The 24,010-nt window shown below is 44.6% G+C and overlaps 1 protein-coding gene and 1 long non-coding RNA gene across 2 annotated transcripts in view; one reads left to right on the top strand and one right to left on the bottom strand.

The window, feature by feature from the left end:
• ZBTB16 (zinc finger and BTB domain containing 16) overlaps nucleotides 1-3,985 on the top strand; it is a 129,477-nt gene extending 125,492 nt beyond the window's left edge. The window contains exon 7 of the mRNA XM_073657005.1: nucleotides 706-3,985. Coding sequence (XP_073513106.1) covers nucleotides 706-935 — 230 coding nt within the window. The 3' untranslated portion in view covers nucleotides 936-3,985. The remainder of the gene's footprint in view (nucleotides 1-705) is intronic.
• Nucleotides 3,986-5,292: 1,307 nt separating this feature from the next.
• Nucleotides 5,293-23,476, bottom strand: LOC141172603 (uncharacterized). Its single transcript, XR_012252496.1, has 4 exons — nucleotides 23,319-23,476; nucleotides 19,163-19,307; nucleotides 5,753-5,877; nucleotides 5,293-5,645 (listed from the first exon to the last, which is right to left on the bottom strand). It is a non-coding gene; the product is annotated as an uncharacterized lncRNA (long non-coding RNA).
• Nucleotides 23,477-24,010: the final 534 nt, after the last annotated feature.

Genomic DNA, 24,010 nt, shown 5'->3' with positions numbered 1-24,010 from the left:
ATACAGGAAGGGGAAGAGGTGAGCTGTGACATCCCCTATTTTAAATGGTGGATCCTGTTGTCTACTATACATAGAGGTGTTATCAGTCATTGTACAGGAGGAGGTGAGCTGCGACATCACCTATTGTTAATGGTGGATCTTGTTATCTACTGTATAGGGGAGTTGGCTCTTTTTCTTCCTCTCCTGTACCATTCACAATAGGTGATATCACAGCTCACCTCCTCCTCCTCCTCCTCCTCCTCCTGTACAATGACTGATACCACCTCCTATACACAGTAGATAACACAGGGTCCACCATTTACAACAGGGGATGTCACAGCTCACCTCCTCCTCCTACTGTACTTTGACAGATGTGACATTACCTATTGTGAATGGTGGATCTTCTGTTATCTACAGCATATACAATGGTTGTGTTAATTCTGATTTTCATCCTGTCTGTGATGATAATGCTGAAAATGTACTTGCCCAGACAGTACTGGACATGAGAGTCTAGTCTTAGTCCTAGTGGCCAGTGTGAAAATTTTAAGGTGTTTTTGTTTTTTTAGTTTATTTTTTTTAAATTTTTCGTTTCATTCGTCAAAAAAAAATAGCAAAAAATACTTTTCGAATGTAAAAACCTGAAACTTGAAGTCCTTTTCTGATGCCTTTTTCTTTAATGTTGTTTCTGTGTCCTTACCATACTCTTGGATTTTGATCTTTTAATAGGTGAAAAACCATTTGAGTGCAAGCTATGCCACCAGCGCTCCCGAGATTATTCTGCCATGATCAAACATCTCCGAACCCACAACGGAGCCTCTCCTTACCAGTGTACCATCTGCCTGGAATACTGTCCCAGTCTATCTGCCATGCAGAAGCACATGAAAAGCCACAAGCCAGAGGACATCCCTGCTGACTGGAGAATTGAAAAGACCTACTTGTATTTGTGCTATGTTTAATGGGGGAAAACTCTAAATATTTGTAAGGGAGGAGTTTTTGAAAGTGATACTTGGGAAGGCCGAGCAATACTCTAGAAAAAAAAAAAAAATAAAATCCACCTAAAAAGCAAAAAAATCAAACACATCCATCCTTATTTGGCTTTTTTGTGTGTGGAAGGCTTAAAGTTCTTTTCAAGAGTTTTTCTAACTTTGTGTTTCCCCTACATTTCGGAGTTTTACCACCATTTTAGACCCATCCATGAGTTCAGAGAATGATCTTTCCATGTTTAAAAAAAAATTTTTTTTCCCAGATTAACAAATTTGTGAGTGAAATGTTTAACTCTATGGATCGATTACTAATCCAGTATTGTTTCTTTCCTGTTTTTTTTATTTTTTTTGGATTTCCAAAAATGTAAATTTTGAGTTTGTCACGTAACATTTCGTCATTTTGACACCAGAACAGATATTGCCTTATAATCTAGATTCTTTTGGATTGAGAATAGTGACCATCCCAGATTAAACTGGATTGTAAAAAAAATAAATAAAATAAAATAAAAAAATATTGTGCTCCAGTGTGGAGCATAAACTGTAATACCACTTGGTATTCACCTGTATTTGTATTTGTAGCACTGAAGGGGGGGGGGTTAAAGCTTCCTATTTAAGCTTCCCCTCCTCCAACCACTTAGTTCAGTTTTGGACGTATACTTTGTATGTTTCATTAGTTGACTTCCCAATCTTCTTCAGATCTATCCACCATTGATGGAAATTTGATGACTTTCCACAATGGTCCGGAAAGGTTTTTTTGAAGCCGAGCACTTTGAAAAGTACTTATTCTTCATCATTAAATGGACAATTCCATAGGACTTGGCTGCGACTGGTAATCCTGGCAGCAAGGGTTGACCAAACGATGAAAACAAAAATTACGATATTGGCATTAATGTCACATGGTCTGAAAAATTTTTTTTTTTTTTTGCTTCTGAGTGGATACTAACCAGACCAAACCTTTCACCCTCGGAGCCACTATTATAAATGGATGTGTTTGGTTCATTTGTATGTTTCCCATTACTCAATTACAAAAAAAAAAAAATTGAATTCCCGACATCCTCTTGTGACTCATCGTTATGGTTTTTTTTTTTTTTTTTTTTTTTTTCAGAGGCCAATGAAATAATAGGGGGCTGCTTCTTTGTATATATTATGATTTTTGTTTAATTTTGTTCTTGTGTTTAGCACATTGTACTTGAATTTTTTTATCTTTTTTTTGTTGACCTCATATTTAGTAGTGCCTAATTTATGGCATCATTATTTTTTTTTATTTTATTTTTTTATTTCTTTTTGACACATTGTAGGAGAAATGTGCCAAATTAAGAATGGTCTGGATGACAGTGTGTCATTTCATTTTTTTTTTTTTCTTTTTCTTTTTTTGTACCAAATACGGTATTAAATCTAGGGTTGACTTGGCCCTTTTGCATTGCGCTTGGGCTTTTTTTATTTTATTTTACTCATGAAAGCTACCTCTTAACCTATTTCCAGAAGAGACGCCTACAACGCGTTTTAGGTCTCTCTGACAGCAGATGGGTTAATTATATTATGTTCATTTATTTTTTATTTCTTCCTATGCTGTTCCATGTTAATCTTATTTTACGCTTAAGGAAATCGTTTATATTTCATCTCATTTTTGTTTTGTGATTTTAAGCTGCATTTATATAAATATAAGAGGTGTAGGGGATTATTTTGTAGGTAGCCTTACTTGGGGAAAAATGGGGAATAACAGAGGAGAAATATTGACCTTTTTACTTCAAAGGGGCCAAATATGTTGTGTTTTTTTGTGTTTTTTTGACCCTTTGGTTGTATAAAGGGGCTAGGATACTGCTGTCTTCTGCCGTTTTTGGATGGTTAAAAAAAAAAAAAAAAAAAAGGCTCCCCATATTAGAGACTTTTTATTGTAGTTCTCGGAAGTAGGGGGAGGGTGACTGAAGGATCTGTGGTTTAAACTTGAATTTGTGAATAGAAGTTTAGCTGTTTGTTTTTTGTTTTTTTTATAATCATAATGTGAAGGTGATGAAAAGTATTAACTCTGTTGGCAGATATAAATATATATTTTTCACAGTACGTATCAATGCAGACTCGTGTTTTAAAAGATGTTAGCCAGCCAAAATATTCAAGGCAGACATGTAAAGTGTTTTTACAGTTTCCTCACCAGACACCAGAAAAGGGATTATAAAAAGTTGTTGTTCCACAAAAACAAACTCCAAACTTTTTTTTTTTCTTTCTTTTTTTTTCTTCTTTCCTATTCCCTCCGTAAGCAGTGCGCTCTGAAACTTCACAAAAAAACATGGAATATTGTTAGGGGAAGGAAGGGCAAATATACACAGAATTGTGATATTTTTGTAATATTTGTTAGTCTTTTTTGTCAGTTTTGGGCCTACATATTCTGTATATCTATATATATATTTTTTTTGTAATGTGAATCAGACTTTGTGTGTGTGCGTATGTGCGTAATACGCGTATGGTCAAGCCAGACCTTGCGTGTTAAGTTGTATTGAAAGTCATACAGTATTGTGCTTATTCGAAGACTCTGCTTCTAGCTGGCATTGGAATGTAAGCATACAGTTTTACAGTTTTCCCGCACAGGACCCTGACATGCTTATCATAGCTGACATGCAAAACTTTTTTTACATTTTTTTTTTTTGTATATTTTTTTACACTTTGGGCCAGTTATCCATGGTCTAGTTGTGGCACAGTCCTGTTTTTGCCCCCCTCTCCCCTTTTTTTCTTCTGTTAATTTGCAACCTGTTGTAAAAGGTATAATGGATTGATTTTCCTGGAAGTCGATTTCTTTTGAGACTCCTGAAAAAAAAAATAAAAAAAAATAGGCGGCAAACTTTTTGCAACTTGCGTGTGTGAGCCTGATATTGCATTATTACATTATTATGTACTAGTTCTCATTTATTGGAGACTTTTGGTAATTTACACCACAATTAACTGTTATAACATTTCTGAAAAAAATGCCTGACCAATTATTGTCTTAAAATTTTTTTTTTTTAAGCCAATTACTATGCAAAGAAAATTAAATATATATTGTGCAAAAGCAAATGTATAAAGTTAATATTTTTTGCACAGTAATTGGCTTTAAAATATATATCTCGTTAAAATATATATAAAAAAATTGTATATATTTTAAGTGTGTATATGTGTGTGTGTGTGTGTGTGTATATATATATATATATATATATATATATATATATATATATAATATATTAATATATATATATATATATATATATAATCTCTCATCAAAAAACAAATGTGTAAAGTTAAATATTTTTTTGCACAGCAATTGGCTTTAAAAAACACACATGTATAATATTTTTTTTAGAAATTTTATAATTGTTAATTATGGTGTAGTCTCCAATAAATGAGAACTAATATATAATATATATTTTTTTTGTATGCAAATTTTAAAAATATTTAATCAACAAATTTGGTTATATAACAGGAAGAACATCATTGCAGTGTTAGAAAGACCGTTGTAATTTCAGCTTTTATGCTTTCAAATGCAGGTGCATGTAGAATTATTATTTTTTTTTTTTTTTAAAAAAAACTTTGGTAAAAAATTAATACAACATACCTCCTCCAATAGTGACAGATTAAACTGGTTAAAAAAAATGTGGAAAATACTTTTTTTTTTTTCTTTTTTGTAACATTGCTCAAAAGGTGCAGAGATGTGTTCAGAAGTTCATGCCTACGTCCATAATACATGAGCACATCATTAATATTTCTGCCATGTTCACTTTTTTTTTTGCCAGCTATATTGTCAGAGACTGCTTCTTTAATTCTTCGTGCCTACGCATTTTTAAGAAAAATAAATTTGAAAAAAAAAATCTTAAATAAATGCAGGAAAACTGTGTCCAGCTACCAAACCTATGTATTCATTCTAAAAGAAAAAAAAAAAGAATATCTGCTGCAGTTTATCACAATTGTTCCGACCTGTGACAGAACAGCGTGTTTTGGATGGAAAATCAGAAGTGGCCGTGCTACTAATTTTTTTTTTTTTTTTTTTTTAACTTTTGCCCTTGTCAATTTAAAAAAAAAAAAAAGTTTTAAAACTTTTTCAGAAAACAAATCTGCTGATCCTAAACTTTGAAAAACATTGTCTTTTAATGACACTTATTGGAATATTTCAGTAAATATTGTGAAAGCAAAAAAAAAAAAAAAACAGTTGAGTAACTTATCGCACCCAATTTTTTTTTATATAAAAAATTTGGCTGGTTTTTGGGAAGTAGAATATTTTAGAAAACATGTATCTTATATTATTTAGTGTTTCAAAAATATATAAAAAAAAAATGCTAAAAGGCAGATGTGTCATCTAAGTGTTCAACTTCCGTTCGTAGACCTCTTCTAACTTGAGGTTAGTGCAGTACACAGAAAGGAAATGAGTTTATAAACAGGAAGTGTATCAAAGAGTCCCACCGACTCTCTTCTAACCGCAATGATTGCAAGAGTCATGCTTTTGTTTTATCATCCCCACTCGATACTTGAACACAGCCCCCCAAATCCGGTCAGAAGAATATGGGGGAACGAACGTCTCTTGACCAGTTCTTCCATAAACTCAAATGTCCATTATCCATGCAGCCACTCCTGAATCGATTTCCAAAGCAGTCAGTCTGTTCCGTTGTTCTTGTTGTTACCTCTCATGTTGTGTTTTTTTTTGCATGTGCTTTTGTAAAAGGCCTGGAAAGCAAAATTATCTGTTCATATATATGTGTACAAATATTGTAGCATTACGGACCAACAGCCCTGAGGGGACCCAGCAAATCGTGGCTTCCTTTTGATTTTACCTGTTTTTCCCCAGTTTTCTTCTTTTTGTTTATCGTTTTATTCTGTTTTTTGTTTGTTTTTTGTTACTTTATTTTGTGTTCCGCTAGCCTCCGCGTTGTAACAGCACAAGTGCCAGTCGCAAAAGCTGTCAAAAGTTAATAGAAACAAGAAATTATAAGAAAAAAAAATTAATAATGCTAATATTAAATAAAATGGAATATAGTGTTTTATGAATGGATATTAACCATTTTTTTGCCGGTGGGTTTGGCAATGTTTTTGACGGACCTCCCCTTCAAGCATCAAAGTGATTAAACGTTAAGTCTACCTCAGCACCCTTTGCCTAAGTTTATTGGGTGCCCACTGGTTACGTTGCCTAAAATACTTTTTCTTTCTTTTTATTCTTATTTTTTTGTCTCGCTCCCTTTTTTATGTTTAGTCTTATGTGTTTTAGTTATTTTTTTTTTTTAGGTTTACCAAAACAGAGGCTCATATAAGGTGATAAATATAAAATGTCAGATTTTCGCTGTGTAATATTCTTGGAGTTTTAGTTGGTAGCACAAATGGGATGCTGCCAGTGGTTGCTTTCATTAGACCTAATAATGCCGATATGGCGTTCGTTGCAGTTGAGTTATTGCAATAATGCATCATTATTTTATAGCGTGTAGGACTTTATTACTATCCTACCCATTTGGTCTTTCATGGTATAAACATTTTGCTTTTTCTGTGGTATCCATTAACCCATGCTTGGCTGCGATGACTCTTGGCTGCAATTTGTAGGAGTAAGCCCTACCAGATGTTATGACCTTGGAGAATACAACCACAACTTTCTCCGATCGTCTTGTAGCAGCAACATGGGGAACCACCACAAGCTAATACAGACACGGGACTCTATTAAAACAGTCCTATAGCATTGTAATCCCACTGTCTACTGTCCTCAGTGGGAAATATATACATTCACTGTAGAACTATGCACATTTATCACAAAGTTTCAAACTTTTTGTTTTTATGACTCCTCCCCCTGATCTATATATCATATTTTTTTATATATATGTTCTGTTGGGGAACCAAGAAAGTATATGCTAATAAAACTTACTATGTTCCTATCCTTGAAAAAATTGATCTGCCCCCCTTCCCTCCAATCACTAGCTTTATTCGGATGCTAGTAACATGGAACAAGTCAACCTTGACTAGTAGGTGACAACACTTGCAGTATTTGACAAAATTGCTTTTTGCCATACCCTGCTCCTTTTCATTGTGGTTTGGAAAAGCAAGTCTTGTAAGTGTTTATTTTGTGTGGGGAAGATGGAAACGTATGCCAAACGTGGACAAATGATTGTGAAAAGGTTTGGCCTTTTTTTTTTGAGAATCCATGCTAAATTGAAATGGTTGAGTAAAACCTATTTCGGAATTTGCGCAATGGAAATTGCTTTAGGTTAAAGTAGAGTAAAAAGATTTGCAAGACTCTAATCCAAGCGCTACATCAGTAGTCCATGGCCACCAGACTAGAGCCTTACGAACCCTCTCCCAACTGCTGACAGAGCGTCGTGTGTACACCATGCTGCAACAATGCTCGGGGTGGACTGTTCAAGCTGTGCTGATAATGGCACTCGGATTGGAGGAAGTTCACATGGCTCTGATCCAGAGGCCACGGACCCAAGCCATGGAATATGCTCAATAGAAATTGCTTCAGGTTAAAGTAAAGTTGAGCAAAAAGATTGGCAAGACCCTGGTCAAGTGCCTACATCAGTAGTCCATGGACACCAGACCAGAGCCTTACGAACCCTCTCCCAACTTCTGACAGAACGTGATGTGTACACCATGCTGCAACAATGTTCTGGGCGGACTGTTCAAGCAGTGCTGATAATGGCACTCTGATAGGAGGAGGTTCGCATGGCTCTGATCCAGAGGCCATGGAATATGTTCAATGGAAATTGCTTTTGGTTAAAGATGAGCAAAAACATTTGCAAGACCCTGGTCATGTGGCTACGTCAGTAGTCCATGGCTGCCAGACAAGAGCCCTGCAAACCCTCTCCCAACTGCCAACATCATGTGCACACCATGCTGCAACAATGCTCTCGGCCAACTGCCGAAAATTCCGCCAAGTAGGAGGAGGTACACATGGCTCAGGTCCAGAGGTCACCGACCACCTCCATGACCATCAGACCAGTGTCCGGCCAATCTTTTCACTCAACCCTAATTGTAAGGCATCAATCATTACTAGTTGGAGGGAGGCTATAGTGTCAGAATGACTTGGAGAGATTGATCATCCAGCCACCATATTGGTAATTTATAATTTTTTCTTTAGTTGTCCTCTTGTAGCCTTTTTCATATGATACGGAGTGCATTGCATATGTGAAGATTTAGTTTAACACTTTTATTTACTCGTAGTAAATTCTACCTTATTGAGCTTCTGCTTTTGTAAATGTGTTGCTTTTGTTAACCTATTTGCAAGAGATTTTTTTTCCTTTTTTTATTTTTTTTTATTTTTTAATTGTTTCGCTGAGCTGACGCAGTAATCTCCAGAGGGCATAGCTACATTACTGACTCTTTCCCTCTCTGTGACACTTTCTCTATCCATGCTGTATAGACAAGCATCTCTTCGTAACTACAGTGTTTCTCATTCTCTCCTTCGTCTTCTTGTTTTTCTGTTTTGTGTTTTTTTGTTTTTTTTTGTTTGTTTTTTTTCCCCTTTGCCGGAGAAAAAAAATTTAAATAAAATGCTGCAGGATTTTTTTTCTCTCTACATTGTCACTAAGTGAAGTTTGTGCCTTGTATAGCAAAGAAAATATTTTTTACATCCTACTAACAGTAAAATAAATTTTTTTGTAGTGAACATTTTTTGTATTTTTATTTATAAGTCTCATAAAAAATAAAAACAAAAAATAGCAAATGTTTGGTTGTATACCTTAAATCTGCAGTTAGAATAAAGTTAATTCCATTGTCATATTGGTTCTCTCGTTGTCTTATTTCTGCAGGAAGCTTGATCGTATTGGAATGGTATGGTACAAGCACCACGTTTTCTGTCTATTTTACATCAATAATGGTTAATATTACAAAGTGCTTGTAAAAACAAGCAACTTTACAATTCTAATCTTATTTAATATTCTCCTTTTTCTCAAGAACAGAGGTATTTTTAATTTTTATTAATACTCATTGTCTAAGTTATCCACCATCTCTACAGTCTAGCCATGGTGGTCGAGCATACGCAATGCTTACAAGCTCTTTTTAATGTAGCTTGTGGGCACTAATCCAATATTGATTGGATTGCTGAAGTGCATGTTTGGGATAGCTTTAAAGGGCTTGTCCGGTCCAAATCGATAAGTTTGCAGTCACTCTGTGTGGCTGCGGATCTATTGCACGCACTGTGCACTTTGGGGAGTCGCCGGTTTCTGACTCTGGATTGGAGACTACGTATGAGTAGTATGTACTCCCGGCCAGAGCGCATCTAGTCGGCGCGGCCTCTCTCCATACAAGTGTATGGAAGCGAGGCTGCTCCCACTGGCCAGGGGTATGTATAACGCATACATACCCTCCAGTCCTGGGTCATAAACACGGCGAATCCCTGCAGCACACAGTGCGTTCGCTAGGGGGGATTCATAAGTCTGCAGTCGCACAGAGTGACTGCAGACTTATTGATTTGGACCGGACAACCCATTTAATGTCCCTGCATTCAAATGCAGCAGCTGCATCAGAGAGTGCACAAATCAGACCAGCTGCACAACCATGCCACTTTCAGAACTATCAATCTTCAGGAGTAAAGCAGCCCCAGGCAAGCAAAGTGGAGGAACAGTGCACTCCTGAAGTTGAAACCTTTAGAAAGAGCCTTTAAAGGGAATTTATCACCAGGTTTTTCCTGTTATCTGAGAGTAGCACGATGTAGGGGTTAAGACCCTGATTACAGCGATGTGCCACTTATTGGGCTGCTTGCTGTTACTTTTGATAAAAAAATGCTGTTCTCTCTACTGCAAATCTAGCAGTGCTCTGAATGCTGAGCCCTGTATAACCCCGCCCACACGACTGATTTTATTGAGTCTTCAACAAAGAACCCAAGTGGCACATCACAGGAATGGAGATCTCTTCCCCTACATCATGCTGCTCTCAGATTACATGGTACAAACTTGATGGCAGATTTCCTGTCAAGGTCATCTAATCTCTTATCTTGTGTGTCAAACCAATGCTCCTATTGTATTCCTAACATGGCCTTCCTATTGGGATGCCAAAAAGACAATCTGTTGGCTCTTAAAAATATGTTCGGTGTCGGCGCTTTCATGGTACATTCAGAGTGAATATAGCCAAGTGTGTGAATGTGTATAGTCTCAGAAGTGGCTAAAGAGGTTCTCCAAAAACAATCTGGCTATCTCCAATTCAGCTAGACATATATTTATTATTATTCATTATTATAGTGCCATTTACTCCTTGGCGCTTTACAGGTGAAAAGGGATATACATAATAAAAATCCAGTACAGTAATGTTGAACAATACAAGTCAGTGACTGGTACAGGAGGAGCGAGGATCCTGCCCGCGAGGGCTCACAGTCTACAAGGAATGGGTGAGGAATAGGATACAGTAGGTGAGGGTAGAGCTGGTCGTGCTGCGGTATGGTGGAGCGATGGTTACTGCAGGTTGTAGGCTTGTCGGAAAAGGTGGGCATTCGGCTTCCTTTTGAAGGGTTCCATGGTAGGCGAGAGTCTGATATGTTGGGGTAGAGCGTTCTAGCGTAGGTGGGACCCACGGGAGAAATCTTGTATGCGATTGTGGGAAGAGGGGAGTAGAGAAGGAAATCTTGTGAGGATGGGAGGCAGCGTGCAGGTATGTACCGGGAGACTAGGTCACAGATGTATGGAGGAGACAGGTTGTGGATGGCTTTGTATGCCAAGGTTAGGATTTTGAACTGGAGTCTCTGGGCAATAGGTAGCCAGTGAAGGGATTGACAGAGAGGAGAGGCTGGGGAATAGCAAGGGGACAGGTGGATTACTAAAGGTGTTGTCTCATCAGCGACCACATATTTCAAAAGGTGGCCCTTTGTAGTTATTAGCTAATCAAACCTATCTCCACTCTGGACACCCACACTGAATAAGAAATACCATCCTACAGAAAAGAAACGCCAGCAGGCTGTGGATTCTATGCAGTGAGGCAACGTAGTATTACATGGTGGTCATTCAAGTAAATGCCCATCAACGTAGTATAGGAATGCCATGAGTCAGTCTCGATAAGAGCAGCCTCTGCTGTGGCTCTGACCACGAGTTTGGGGGTCTTTCTTTCATACACAAATGAATAACATTTCCCAAATTGACAAGATTTAAATATGCAAATGGTTCCAAAGCATTAAAACATTGCCCTTTAGATAAATAATTAGGACAGAGCATCTCCAAAATTACACATCTTGTGAGTGATTTCTAAATGCAGTGGTTAGGATCTACAAAAAGCTCTCCATGATTGTTATCAAGTGGATTGACTATGACGCGCCCCCTGGGCCAGTGCTGTAGTGCGGCGCACGTGTGCGCGTGGGGAATACCCGGAGCCGGATCCGATGGGGGTAGTAGTCTCCGAGTGGCGGGGACCCGGTCCGTGCCCAGGGTGGTCAAACTAAGTGTGTGGCAGTCTTTGTAGATGTTGTTTAAGTGTCGACTACGCCACCCGTTGATTTGCGGTCGCAAGGCCGCCGCTGCAGAACAGTCCGCTGAGGCCGGTGGTATGTGTGCAGCAATGGTGGTATAACCCCCAACGGGAGAGGTATGGCCTCAGGGCAGCTGGTGCGGGTGAAGGGAGTGATAGAAAGGGCGTCCCGGTACCTTTAGTGCTGGTAGTGCGATGGAACACAGAGACTGATTGCAGTTTTCAATGCTTTACTCACAGATGTTATCAGTGTCAGTCCTGCAGGTGATGACGACCCGAGCCGTGCTGCGTCCACCAGGTATGGGGCTCGACCAACCCCCAGGCAGTTCCAGAGTGTGACCTTGAACTCCTTTCTCCGTTCCTTTCTCTGGCCGTCCCCACTAGGGACCCACCCATGTCCAGCTTCCTCGGGCCTTCTGGTGGCGAAACCTATCTCCGGTTTCCCTGACCCTATGTGGCGTGCCTTCGTGGTGAGTGTAGTGAGTGGTCGCGCCAAGACGTGGCCACGACCTCCGGTTCCTGGCTGAGGATAAGTGGCCTCCACCAGTTCGGGATCCGGTACCCTGATCTGCCAACCCTTCACCCGCTGACTCCTAGCGTGTTCGGGTTCCCTCTTCCTTCATGTCTCTGGGCCTTTCTCCAGGTTCCATTCCTTCCTTGTTCCTTGTTCCTTTCCTCTTGTCTTTCTCTCTCTTGCTCCCTTCAGGAGCAGCACCCAGACAGGGCTGCTGCTCCCTGTCACTACTCTTCTCCTCTTCTTCTGTCTGACTGAACTGAACTGAACTGAACCCACTCCTAAGATGGTGCCCACCTTTTATACTCCCTCTGACACACGAGCCCAGGTGATTAGCAACCAATGGGCTCCTTCCTATGCCCAGAAACCCGCCCCTATCTGCTCCTACACCACTGGGTTTTCCTCCCCCTCCCCACTCCAGCCAGGAACAGAAGCTGTCGTACCTGCACATCTTTCTAGTGGGAGTACCGTTGGTCTGTTCCTCGGAAATGAGGTGTGTGTGGTGCATGCAGCTAACTGAGTTCTAGTCCACACTCCATCCTTACCCGGGAGTGGAATACCACACCTCTGGTTCGAGGTGCAATACCCCTGTAGCAGCCGAGCCCTCGGGGTGCTACAACTACAATGGCATTGCTGCCCACGGCTTATTGATACACGTGGGCAGCGAAGGGTATCCTGTCAGGTCCAACCACACAGGAAAGCCACTGTAGCACAATTTACTGTAAAAGGTATGATAGAAAGGTGTCCGAACGCAAAGACCGTTGTCACATCATCGTCCTGCATTGGTTACTGTGCAGCTGCCGACCAGTCAGAGGGCCCATGCTGACCCTTGTTCTTTGCACATGAGCATCAGAACTGAACTATGATGTAATGGAAGAAGGTGGCCTTGGTTTTACTAAACACATTTTCTTTCACATATGGACACTCGGGGGCATGTCTGCCATTTAGCTGGGGAAGTCCAGGTGTTGGAATGCAATATAGGAGGAAGCTATGCCATCAGAGGCAGTGTGATGGGCTGGGCCATGTTCTGCTGGGAAAATTTGGGTCACGGCATTCATGTTGATATAACACCTACCTAAAGAAGGTACACCCCTTCAAAGGTATATATAGAAATCCCCCCCCCCTTTTAAAAAAAATATACATATTTGGCGGGGTCTCAGTGCATAGTTGTAATTGCAGAAGAGCATATCTCCCAGCACCTATAGAGTAATTTTGTTACGATTTCTACCCAACCTCTACAATATCCCTTTCATGTCCACCGCTAAATATGATGCCAACAAAAAAAGCCCCCTAAGCACAGTATGATACCCCCAAAGGGAATTCCTCAACACCGACTGTATGAAACCTCACAGTACTTCCCCTAACACAGTATGATACCCTATAGTGCCTCCCCCCCACACAGCCCTCCACACAGTATGACAGCCCATACATAGTGTGAGACCCCAAAACAGCCCTCCCTCCAATATAATGGCCTCCCACACAGTTTGATCACCTCCACATACAGTTGACGGCCCCCAAAGCTCCCCACACTTTAGTAGCGTGCCATAGTATATTCCCCCACACAAAGTATATTTATTTATTTTACTCACGTATATAGCACCATTCATTCGACAGCACTTTACAGACATTAATGGCACTGTCCCCATTGGGGCTCACAATCTACATTCCCTATCAGTATGTCTTTGTAGTGTGGGGGGAAACTGGAGAACCCCAAAGAAAACCCACGCAAACATGGGGAGAACACGCAAACTCCTTGCAGATGTTGTCCTTGGTGGGACTTGAACCCGGGACCCCAGCGCTGCAAGTCTGCAGTGCTAACCACTGAGCCACTGTACATGTACTCATTGATATAAAAAAATACGCCACTCTCCCCATTTCCCCACTGCTCTGGTCTCTGAAATGTGTGTTTTGAAGCTCCGCAACGCATCTGCTGCGCTGAAAATTCAGAGCTCAGGCGATGAGTGAATGAAGAAAGAAGGAGCTGATGGCTCCAACATTATTTTCAACTGTATCTGCATCCAAGATGCAAATGCTGTTGAAAGTGTGATGCCAAGAGGGGGGAAGGAGCAGTGCCAACACCAAGCCCCCCCCCACCCAACTAAAGAGCCCCATAGTGTCCTCATGGTCTGCTACTATTAGTAGTGATGAGCTAGTGTGCTCAGTACTTGCCTGAGCATTCACTGCTCGAGATGCTCGGCGACTAATTCCGGGGTTGCTCGGGCGGAAGCTCAGGTCCCCTCCCTGCATGCTTGGTGCTCTTTAGAGAGCCAATGAACATGCAGGGATTGCCTGCCGCACACTGTAATGCCGTAGACATGTTTGTTGTAGGGAGAGGTGCTGCTGAGCTAGGGAGAGATTTTCTTGTTAATTAGAGTAGGTATACCACAACATCTATATATATCAATCTGAATGAACAGTCCTTCTGAGGACTAATCCAGCTGCATATTTTCAGTGGTGATAGCAGGTGTTAGACAGGCAGGCAGTGTATGTGGCAAATTGCAGTGCATACAGGACAAGAGGCTCAATTTCAGTTCTGTCTGCCCCTGCTGTTACAGATATTTCTAGAAATAGCCCCAGATATAATTATTTTTTTGATCTTGATCCTGATTATTTGCTTAAAAAGCAATCCAGAGAACACAGTTTTTCTGCGCCATTTGCTTGCTGCCACAGTAGAATACAGCCAGGTCCTTTCCATATTACAGCGATAAAAATCCAGAAATTTGTAGTGAACGTGAAAAATATTGGCCTCCATTTCAATTTTGTTGCAGTGTGTCAGTGAAGTTATTGACACCAGGTCGCTGTGAAAAATAGTAACTTACAGGCCAGCTATTTAAAACTGTGGTCTTCCATCACACGTACTACATATAAGTGTGCTCCAAATTCAGGCATTTCAGGCCTCCATTTCAATTTTGTTGCAGTGTGTCAGTGAAGTTCTTGACACGAGGTCACTATGACCCGTATTTGCCCTTAGGCACTTGTAGGCACGTGCCTAGGGTGCCGGAATTCGGGGAGGGCGGCGCCTAAGCGTGTTTTTTTTTTTGGGGGGGGGGGGGGGTTCGTGCCCCGAGCCGGTCGGGTGGCTCCGCCCCCCCTGGTCATCGCGCCCATAGGCGGATTATAATGAGGGCAATCCGGGGTGTCTATGGCCGGATTGCCCTCATTATATGTGCGGCGCTGCGGCACATACTGGCAGACAGTGGCGGGGGGCCCCCGGACCGCTCCCCCAGCAGCGGCGCACGGCCGCTGCTTCTTCTCCGGCCGGGCCAGCACTGCAGCAGTTAACTTCCCTGTGTGCTGGCCCGGCCGCGTCACTGCTAGGAGACACGGCCCTGTGCGTGGCCGTGTCTCCTAGCTGTGACTTCACGCAGTGCACGTCCGGCCTGCAGTGCTGCACCGGAGAGGACTGGAGCCGAGCCGGGGGATGGTGAGTCTGTGTGTGTGTATATGAGAGAATGTGTATGTGTGATTGAGTGTGTGTGCAGGCAGATATCATTGTGTGATGTCTGTTTATATGTATTTTTGTGTTTCAAATGTGTTTATGCGTGTATGTATATATCTGTATATGTTTGTGTGTGCGTGACTGCATGCGGCCTCCCGCTGTCTCTGGGGGGGCGCCGTGCGGCCTCCTGCTGTGTATAGATGGCACTGTGCGGCCTACTGCTGTGTATAGATGGCACTGTGCGGCCTCCTGCTGTGTATAGATGGCGCTGTGCGGACTCCCGCTGTGTATAGATGGCGCTGTGCGGCCTCCCGCTGTGTATAGATGGCGCTGTGCGGCCTCCCGCTGTGTATAGATGGCGCTGTGCGGCCTCCCGCTGTGTATAGATGGCGCTGTGCGGCCTCCCGCTGTGTATAGATGGCGCTGTGCGGCCTCCCGCTGTGTATAGATGGCGCTGTGCGGCCTCCCGCTGTGTATAGATGGCGCTGTGCGGCCTCCCGCTGTGTATAGATGGCACTGTGCGGCCTCCCGCTATGTATAGATGGCACTGTGCGGCCTCCCGCTGTGTATAGATGGCTACGTGCGGCCTCCTGCTGTGTATAGATGGCTACATGTGGCCTCCTGCTGTGTGTAGATGGCGCGTGCGGCCTCCCGCTGTGTATAGATGGCGCTGTGTGGCCTCCCGCTGTGTATAGATGGCGCTCTGCGGCCTCCCGCTGTGTATAGATGGCACTGTGCGGCCTCCCGCTGTGTATAGATGGCTACGTGCGGCCTCCCGCTGTGTATAGATGGCTACGTGCGGCCTCCTGCTGTGTATAGATGGCTACATGTGGCCTCCTGCTGTGTGTAGATGGCGCGTGCGGCCTCCTGCTGTGTATAGATGGCGCCGTGTGGCCTCCCGCCATGTATAGATGGCGCCGTGCGACCTCCCGCCATGTATAGATGGCGCCGTGCGGCCTGCCGCCGTGTATAGATGGCTACGTGTGCTCAATATTGAGTCATACAATTAATGTCAGGCTATGTGCCCACGATGCAGAAATGCTTCGGATTTTTTTTTGAGTGTTTCTGCATCTCCCTGGCAGAAAAAATGCATGCGGATTGTACATGCGGATTTTACATGCGTTTTTCCTGCCAGGGTTGACAAGCGATTTTAGCATCACTTGGAAAGTGCTTGACAACTTGGTCACACTATATAAATCCATGCAACCGGCATGGATTTATATAGTGTGACCGTAAAAGAATGGTAAAAAATAAATATATAATTACCTTCTGATGGCCTGCTAACGTCAGCGGTCGCGTGACCCGTCACATGACTAAATGACGTCGCGGCAGGTCCTTTTCACACCATCGTGAGCTGCCGGCAAGCCAGGACGCATCGGATAAAGATACCGGGGGCCATCAGAAGGTAAGTATGATATTTATTTTTTATTTTATTTTATTTTTTTTACAGGTACTATGGTACTCGGGTCTGGACGAGAGTCTCCTCTTCTCCAAACCCGGGTACCATCCGCACATTGAAACACATGGATTCTGCATGTACAGATGCAGTGATGCGGATTACATGCGTTCCAATGCAAGTCAATGGCGGCGAAAACGCCGAGCTTCCGCAAAATAATTGGTAATGCTGCGGATTTTTCCGCAATGATAATCGGCAGCGGAAATTTCCGCAGCATGTGCACAGCACATGCGGATTATCATTGGGGAACATGGCAGACCTTCTACCAAGCGTTTTTTAAGCGTTTCTGCAGCGGAATTGCTTAAAAAACGCATAGTGGGCACACAGCCTAAAAAAATTATTATAATTAATATTGTGCCAAATTAATTTCACGTGAACTATCACATGATCTATCACAGGGGATCATGTGACATGTGATACATCAGGTGTGTGTGTGTGGGGGGGGCCCACGCCTTCTAAACTGCCCGGGGCCCTTGCTACTCTTAATCCACCCCTGATCGCGCCCTCTCGCCCTCCGGTCACGCCCACCCACCTCACCTCTCTAGTCTGCTCTGCTGCTGCGATCTGGAAAGAAGAGGTGCAGCCCGGGCACTTGAAGTTCCCGCAGAGGCCCGGGCAGCACATCGCTGGCGGCGGCTCATCTCAGCAGGCAGCGCCGGTAATTGGGTCCTGTTGTGATGTGCCATTGCGCAGACACTGCCACCCGGGCCGTGGTGCCGGTGCATGATGCTGGCTGGGGAGCTGCCGCTTCTGCAGACAGTCTGCTCTGCAGCATAATTGACGATGGCAGGCGGCGAGGCGGGCGACGGGATCATAGTTTAGGCGCAGACGCGCACAGGGTCGGACTGGGGTGCCTAGGGCCCACCAGGGGAACTGACTCTAGGGGCCCACACTGCAGCCCACCATAAACGGTTTTATTACTTGTTATGCTTTTCTATAATGTACTATAATTACATAATTGGCCGTGCTGTGGAGCACCAAGCGGCAGGACTTTGTTCGGACAGTCATTCCGTACTGCCAGAGTCCCTTTAATGGTAACTTGTCACATTGAAAAACGCTATTTATCTGCAGATATAGGGGTAATCTGCAGGTAAATAGGGTTTAAAGCCTGGTTAGACGGCTTAATGGAAAAGCGTTGGCTACACGGAGAAAATTACGTTTTATTCTCCCTGCCGCCACTCGCTTCCTGTCATAGGATCGGTGCAAGGAGGGAGACATTACAGTCACTGCGAACTACAAAGTGAGCGTGCTGCAATAACTTCCGGCACCTGGATTGTGACACTTCCATGGAGCCCAACCTCAGGCTGAGCTTCATTGAACGACTAACATGGCAGCAGCACCTGGTAACTAGTGCTGAGCGAGAATGGTCAGATAAGGTGTGATCCCAGCATGCTCAGGTGTTATCCAGGTATCTTGTAGTGCTCTGCTACTATGCTCGAGTCCCCAGGGTAGCATGTTTTGCGGCGGTAGACAGACGCAACACATGCAGGAATTGCCTGTTTGTTAGGTAATCCCTGCATATGTTGCTTCTGTCTACCGCCGCAAAACATGTTACCGCAGGGACTCGAGCATATTAGCAGAGCACTACAAGATACCTGGATAACACCCGAGCATGCTGGGATAACATCTTGTCCGACCACGCTCACTCAGCACTACTGGCAACCCATCAGCAACCTGCAACTGCGTCACAGGGGGCAGAAGGGAGCAGGTGACTGCATGCACCGGCTAGCTAAATGCTGCTGTCAGTGATTGACAAGGGCACTTAAATACTCAAAACAGCAGCAATCAAGGCGAGCTCTGATCACTGCTGTTACAGGCAGACGCCGGCTATGTAACACAGCCGACATCTGCCTGGTATGGAGCAGGCTCAGCTCCTGAACCCCCTGCATACAAGTACAACCCTATGGTTATGACAAGGTTAGCAAATTTCACTTGTCTGTTCCTAAATGTGGAAAGACAAATAGAATTCCCTAACACATGTGAGTGAGTCCTAATAGATTTAGTAAAGGTGCCTCAAGCATATGAATGTTATTACACACCACAATGGACTCTTACATACACGCATCTTACAAAATACATATTATTCCAGATACGTAGACGCGCACAAACACGCAGAAGCGCACACACACGCAGACGCGCACAAACACGCAGACGCGCACAAACACGCAGACGCGCACAAACTCATCAGTACATGAATACATCATCTGAACCACCATCATTTGTAATGTCAGGTCAGCCCCATATATCTTTGTATCACATAAACCTACAACTCCCAGTATGTAACTAACAATAGAGATACTGGGAGTTGTTATCAGTCATCATCAGACTGCGGACCATACAGGAACCACAGTACTGATGAGACGCAGGCAGGATCACAAATGAACATTTACATCCAAGTATCTTACCTGAGACGTCTTCTCTGATTAGAGTCGTTCTCTCTCTTTTCGTCTCCCTCTTGTCCAGTCTCCATGATGACTTTTCTCATCCACAGCTCGTCTCTGCAGACTTCCATCTTCTCCGGTATTCTGCAGCACATCCCGACACGATGCCCTTAAAGATAGCAGAGTCATTATAATGCTCCTGAATAAAAATATCTATACTGAGCCCCTGAATAACTCTTACAATACTCCCTGCACAAAACATGACATACACTCTACCCCTCTTATGGTACCTGCTCTCCACACTGTCCTCTCCTTACCATACTGGGCCCCCTCTTCACACTGTCCTCTCACACTGTGTCCCCCCTATACTGCCCAGTCTCTATACTGTGCCCCTTCATCACACTCCCCCTCCTCAGCATACTGTTCCCTCCTTGCTGTGCCCTCACACTGTTCCCCCCATACTGCCGCATCTCTATACCTTCCCCCACACTACCTAGTCTCTGTGCTGTGTCACCTCACACTTTCCTCATACATCCCCCTTCCCCATTCTGTTCCCGCACCCATTCCCACCCCTCCTCTAGTTCACCATACTGTTTCTTCACACATCTCCCCATTCTGTCTCCTAAAATTTCTCTCCCATCTCTCTCCAAATATAATAAATCTTTGGAAGAGCACACAGACATGTGTGGCACCCCAGGGGTCTGGTTTCCACAGTAACAGCAATGTTATGTCTGAGAGCAGGTGGGAGGTCTCTTGGTCAGGGATCCTATGCATGCCACACCTCCTGCCCAGTCCTGGGACGGGAAGAACTTCCCCTATATAAACCTGGGGCTGAGGCAGGGTTAGAGAGTTCAGAGGGAGAGTGCAGCCAGGAGGGCTGACAGGGAGCTGTGGCTCCGGCTGGGCCCAGCTCCTGGGCCATGCCAGAAGTAGAGACAGAGAAGAGAAGCAGCTATGGGAAGAAACAACAGGAGCTCTGTGGGAGCAGTGTTACAAGGAGTCAGGGGCTGGCAGCTGCAGAGCTCGCCCTGACTGAGAAGATTTCTTACCAGACCCGGAGTCCGAGGCTGTGGGGACTAACTCCTACCCAGCAGCAGAATCCGTCAGGCAGGGGATTTCAGGTCCTCTGGCCAAGAAACCCGAAGGCACGGTCACACGCATGGGACCAGCACCGCCGTCGTGGAGCGGAAGCTACTAGAAGGCCCCGAGTCACCGGCCATACGGGTGAGCACCACACGGTACACTCAGGGACGTGGGCTACTTATACCCACCTCTAGCAAGGTAGCCAGAAGAGTACAGTTAGTTTGGGAGGCCTACAACTCCGCCTGGCCAGGGGAAATCCCATCTGCTCAAGGACTGACAAGGCCCCAATTGCTAGCCAGTACTCCGGGAGGGTCTATCTTTGTCACCAGTAAAGACCCTGAACTACACCGTACCGTCTCCGAGTGGTTCCTGCTACCCCCATCATCCACGTCGGCTGCCCTGAGGCCATACCCCTCCCGTTGGGGGTTATACTATCATGCTGCACAATCCTACCACCGGCCTCAGCGGTCTGCCCTGCAGCAGCAGCTCCTTAGCTGTACTCAACGGGTGGCGTAGTCGTCCAACATCTACCGCTAATACAGCGCCACTTAGTCTGACTCCCTGGGCACGGACCGGATCACCGCCACGAGACTACAACCCTCAAGAGATCCGGCTCCGGGTAAGCTCCCGCGTGCGCAACGCAGCGCGACACAGGCCCAGGGGCGCGTCACATGCAGAAGCACGCTTACACACACGAAAACAAGCACACACAGATACATACTAAGGGCTCTTTCACACGTCAGTGCGTGCGGTGACAGTTTCCACACGTACCAGAGACACTGACACACGTAGACCCATTCACATGAATGCGTATGTGCACGTCAGTGTGTTTCCACTTTCCACAGACCATGTGGTGTCCGTGGGCAAAACACGCTGGCATGTCTGTTTTTTACCTGCTGTCCAGACCGCAAAATGTCCCGCACACTGATGACAGTTAGCACCCGGTGCTTGGGAAGAGCGCTGAGCGCTGCCCTCATCATAGATCCCTGAAGGTGCTGCGATCAGTACCAGCAGGGTCAATGATGAGAGTAATAGTCTATACAAGCTGTGTCCAACTGTAAAAAGAATAAATTAAAAAAAACCTTATACTAACCTCTACTAAGTGTCACCCACTGTAATCCGTGCGAGCGCTCACGCCGAGGAGAATGTCTCCTGCAGCGAGTGGGCTCCGGAGCTGCGCTCAACAAGCGGTGCCCTGTCATTCACTAAGCGCAGCTCTGGAGCAAGCTCGCTGCAGAAGTTCTTCTCCTCGGTGTGAGCGCTCGCACGGATTACAGCAGGTGACACTTAGGAGAGGTGAGTATAAGGATTTTTTTATTTTATTCTTATTTTTACAGTTGAACACGGACACGGTGGGAGTAGACTACTACTCTCATCATTGACCCCGCTGCTGCTGATCACAGCGCCTGCAGGGATCTATGATGAGGGCAGCGCTCAGCACCCGGCTCTTGGGAACAGCGCTAACTGTACACTGATTCCCAAGCACCAGTATGTGTCACTTGGATGACACACAGGTGGACACGGATATTTCCAGTCCCGTAAATATCAGGACATGTGAAAGAGCCCTAATATACACACGCAGATACACATACTCACAGAAATGGGGACAAGTACACACACAGGCAAGCACACACAGAAATGCACAGACACACTCAGACAATCGCACACAAAAATGCAGACACGCAGGGAAGCACACACACACGTATGTGTGAAGACACATAAACACACAGGCATACACAATGGACACACACAGGCATATACACACACACCGGCATATACACACACACATACAGGCATATATACACACACAGGCATATACACACACTGTACACACACAGGCATATACACACACACACAGGCATATACACACACCGGCATATACACACACAGGCATATACACACACACACAGGCATATACACACACTGTACACACACAGGCATATACACACACACACAGGCATATACACACAGGCATATACACACACAGGAATATAAACACACACACAGGCATATAAACACACACACAGGCATATAAACACACTGTACACACACACAGGTATATACACACACTGTACACACACACAGGCATATACACACACTGTACACACACAGGCATATACACACACACAGGCATATACACACACACATACAGGCATATATACACATACACACACACACACACACAGGCATATAAACACACACACAGGAATATAAACACACACACAGGAATATAAACACACACACAGGCATATAAACACACTGTACACACACACAGGTATATACACACACACAGACACACACACAGGCATATACACACACTGTACACACACAGGCATATACACACACTGTACACACAGGCATATACACACACACGCAGGCATATACACACACAGGCATATACACACACACACACACAGGCATATACACACACAGGCATATAAACACACACACACAGGAATATAAACACACACACAGGAATATAAACACACACACAGGCATATAAACACACACACAGGCATATAAACACACTGTACACACACACAGAGACATACACACACACAAGCATATACACACTGTACACACACAGGCATATACACACACTGTACACACAGGCATATACACACACTGTACACACACAGGCATATACACACACAGGCATATACACACTGTACACACACAGGCATATACACACACACTGTACACACACACAGGCATATACACACACACTGTACACACACACACACAGGCATATACACACACACACAGGCATATACACACACACTGTACACACACACGCATATACACACACACTGTACATACACACACAGGCATATACACACACACTGTACACACACAGGCATATACACACTGTACACACACACACAGGCATATACACACACACACAGGCATATACACACACACTGTACACACACACACAGGCATATACACACACACACAGGCATATACACACACACTGTACACACACACGCATATACACACACACTGTACACACACAGGCATATACACACACTGTACACACACACATGCAGGCAGCATATACATAAAAATCCATACAAACACACAAATATTACAGTACCTTGGCTTGTCTCCAGCCCATACAGTGTACAGACAGGCTCCTAATGTGGGAGACTGCAGTGCAGGGCGCGCTGTGACGTCACTTTTAGCAGACGTGCTTCCCTGTCTGCTGACTGTGACGCTGCAGTGCAGCCCCTGCTCTCCTGCTCCCAGGCCCCTCCCGCTACTGTCCTGGGCATCGCGTCGGTGAAAGTGCGTGCGCGCGCCCTTAAAGGGCCCACGACCACTTTTTTTTTTTTTAATTCTTCAGTTCCCTCTGCATGGGGCCCGGGGCCCACCGGGAAATTTCCCGGCGCCCCGCCAGGCCAGACCGAGCCTGGACGCGCAGTCAGCAGCTGCCACCGGTACTGTGTTCTATGCTGTGCACAGACAGTACAGCCAGCGGGCAGCAGTGCCAGCCTGACAGAGCCCAGACTGCTGAGTCTCTGACTAGTCTCAGACTCTGAGGAGTCTGACTAGTCTGTGACTGTTGTCACTGGTCAGACATGATGGCAGGCAGCAGCAGGGAGGGACACAGTGGGGTCTGAATCCCAGACATGGGCTGCATCAGGCACTGCAGCATTGCATATGGGCCATATGCAATGCTGCAGTGCCTGCTGCAGCCTAGTTCTGAATGGGCCGCTCCCACCCCCCCCACCCCCATATACAATGCTGCAGCCCTGTGGTCTGTGTGGGCTGCTCCCCCCCCATATA

This window comes from Phyllobates terribilis, unplaced genomic scaffold, assembly GCF_046119375.1.
Source record: "Phyllobates terribilis strain yellow unplaced genomic scaffold, ASM4611937v1 Scaffold_12__6_contigs__length_324123572, whole genome shotgun sequence".
Taxonomy (NCBI): domain Eukaryota; kingdom Metazoa; phylum Chordata; class Amphibia; order Anura; family Dendrobatidae; genus Phyllobates; species Phyllobates terribilis.
The sequence above is the reverse complement of the archived record's forward strand: the minus strand, read 5'-3'. Positions and strand labels throughout refer to the sequence as shown.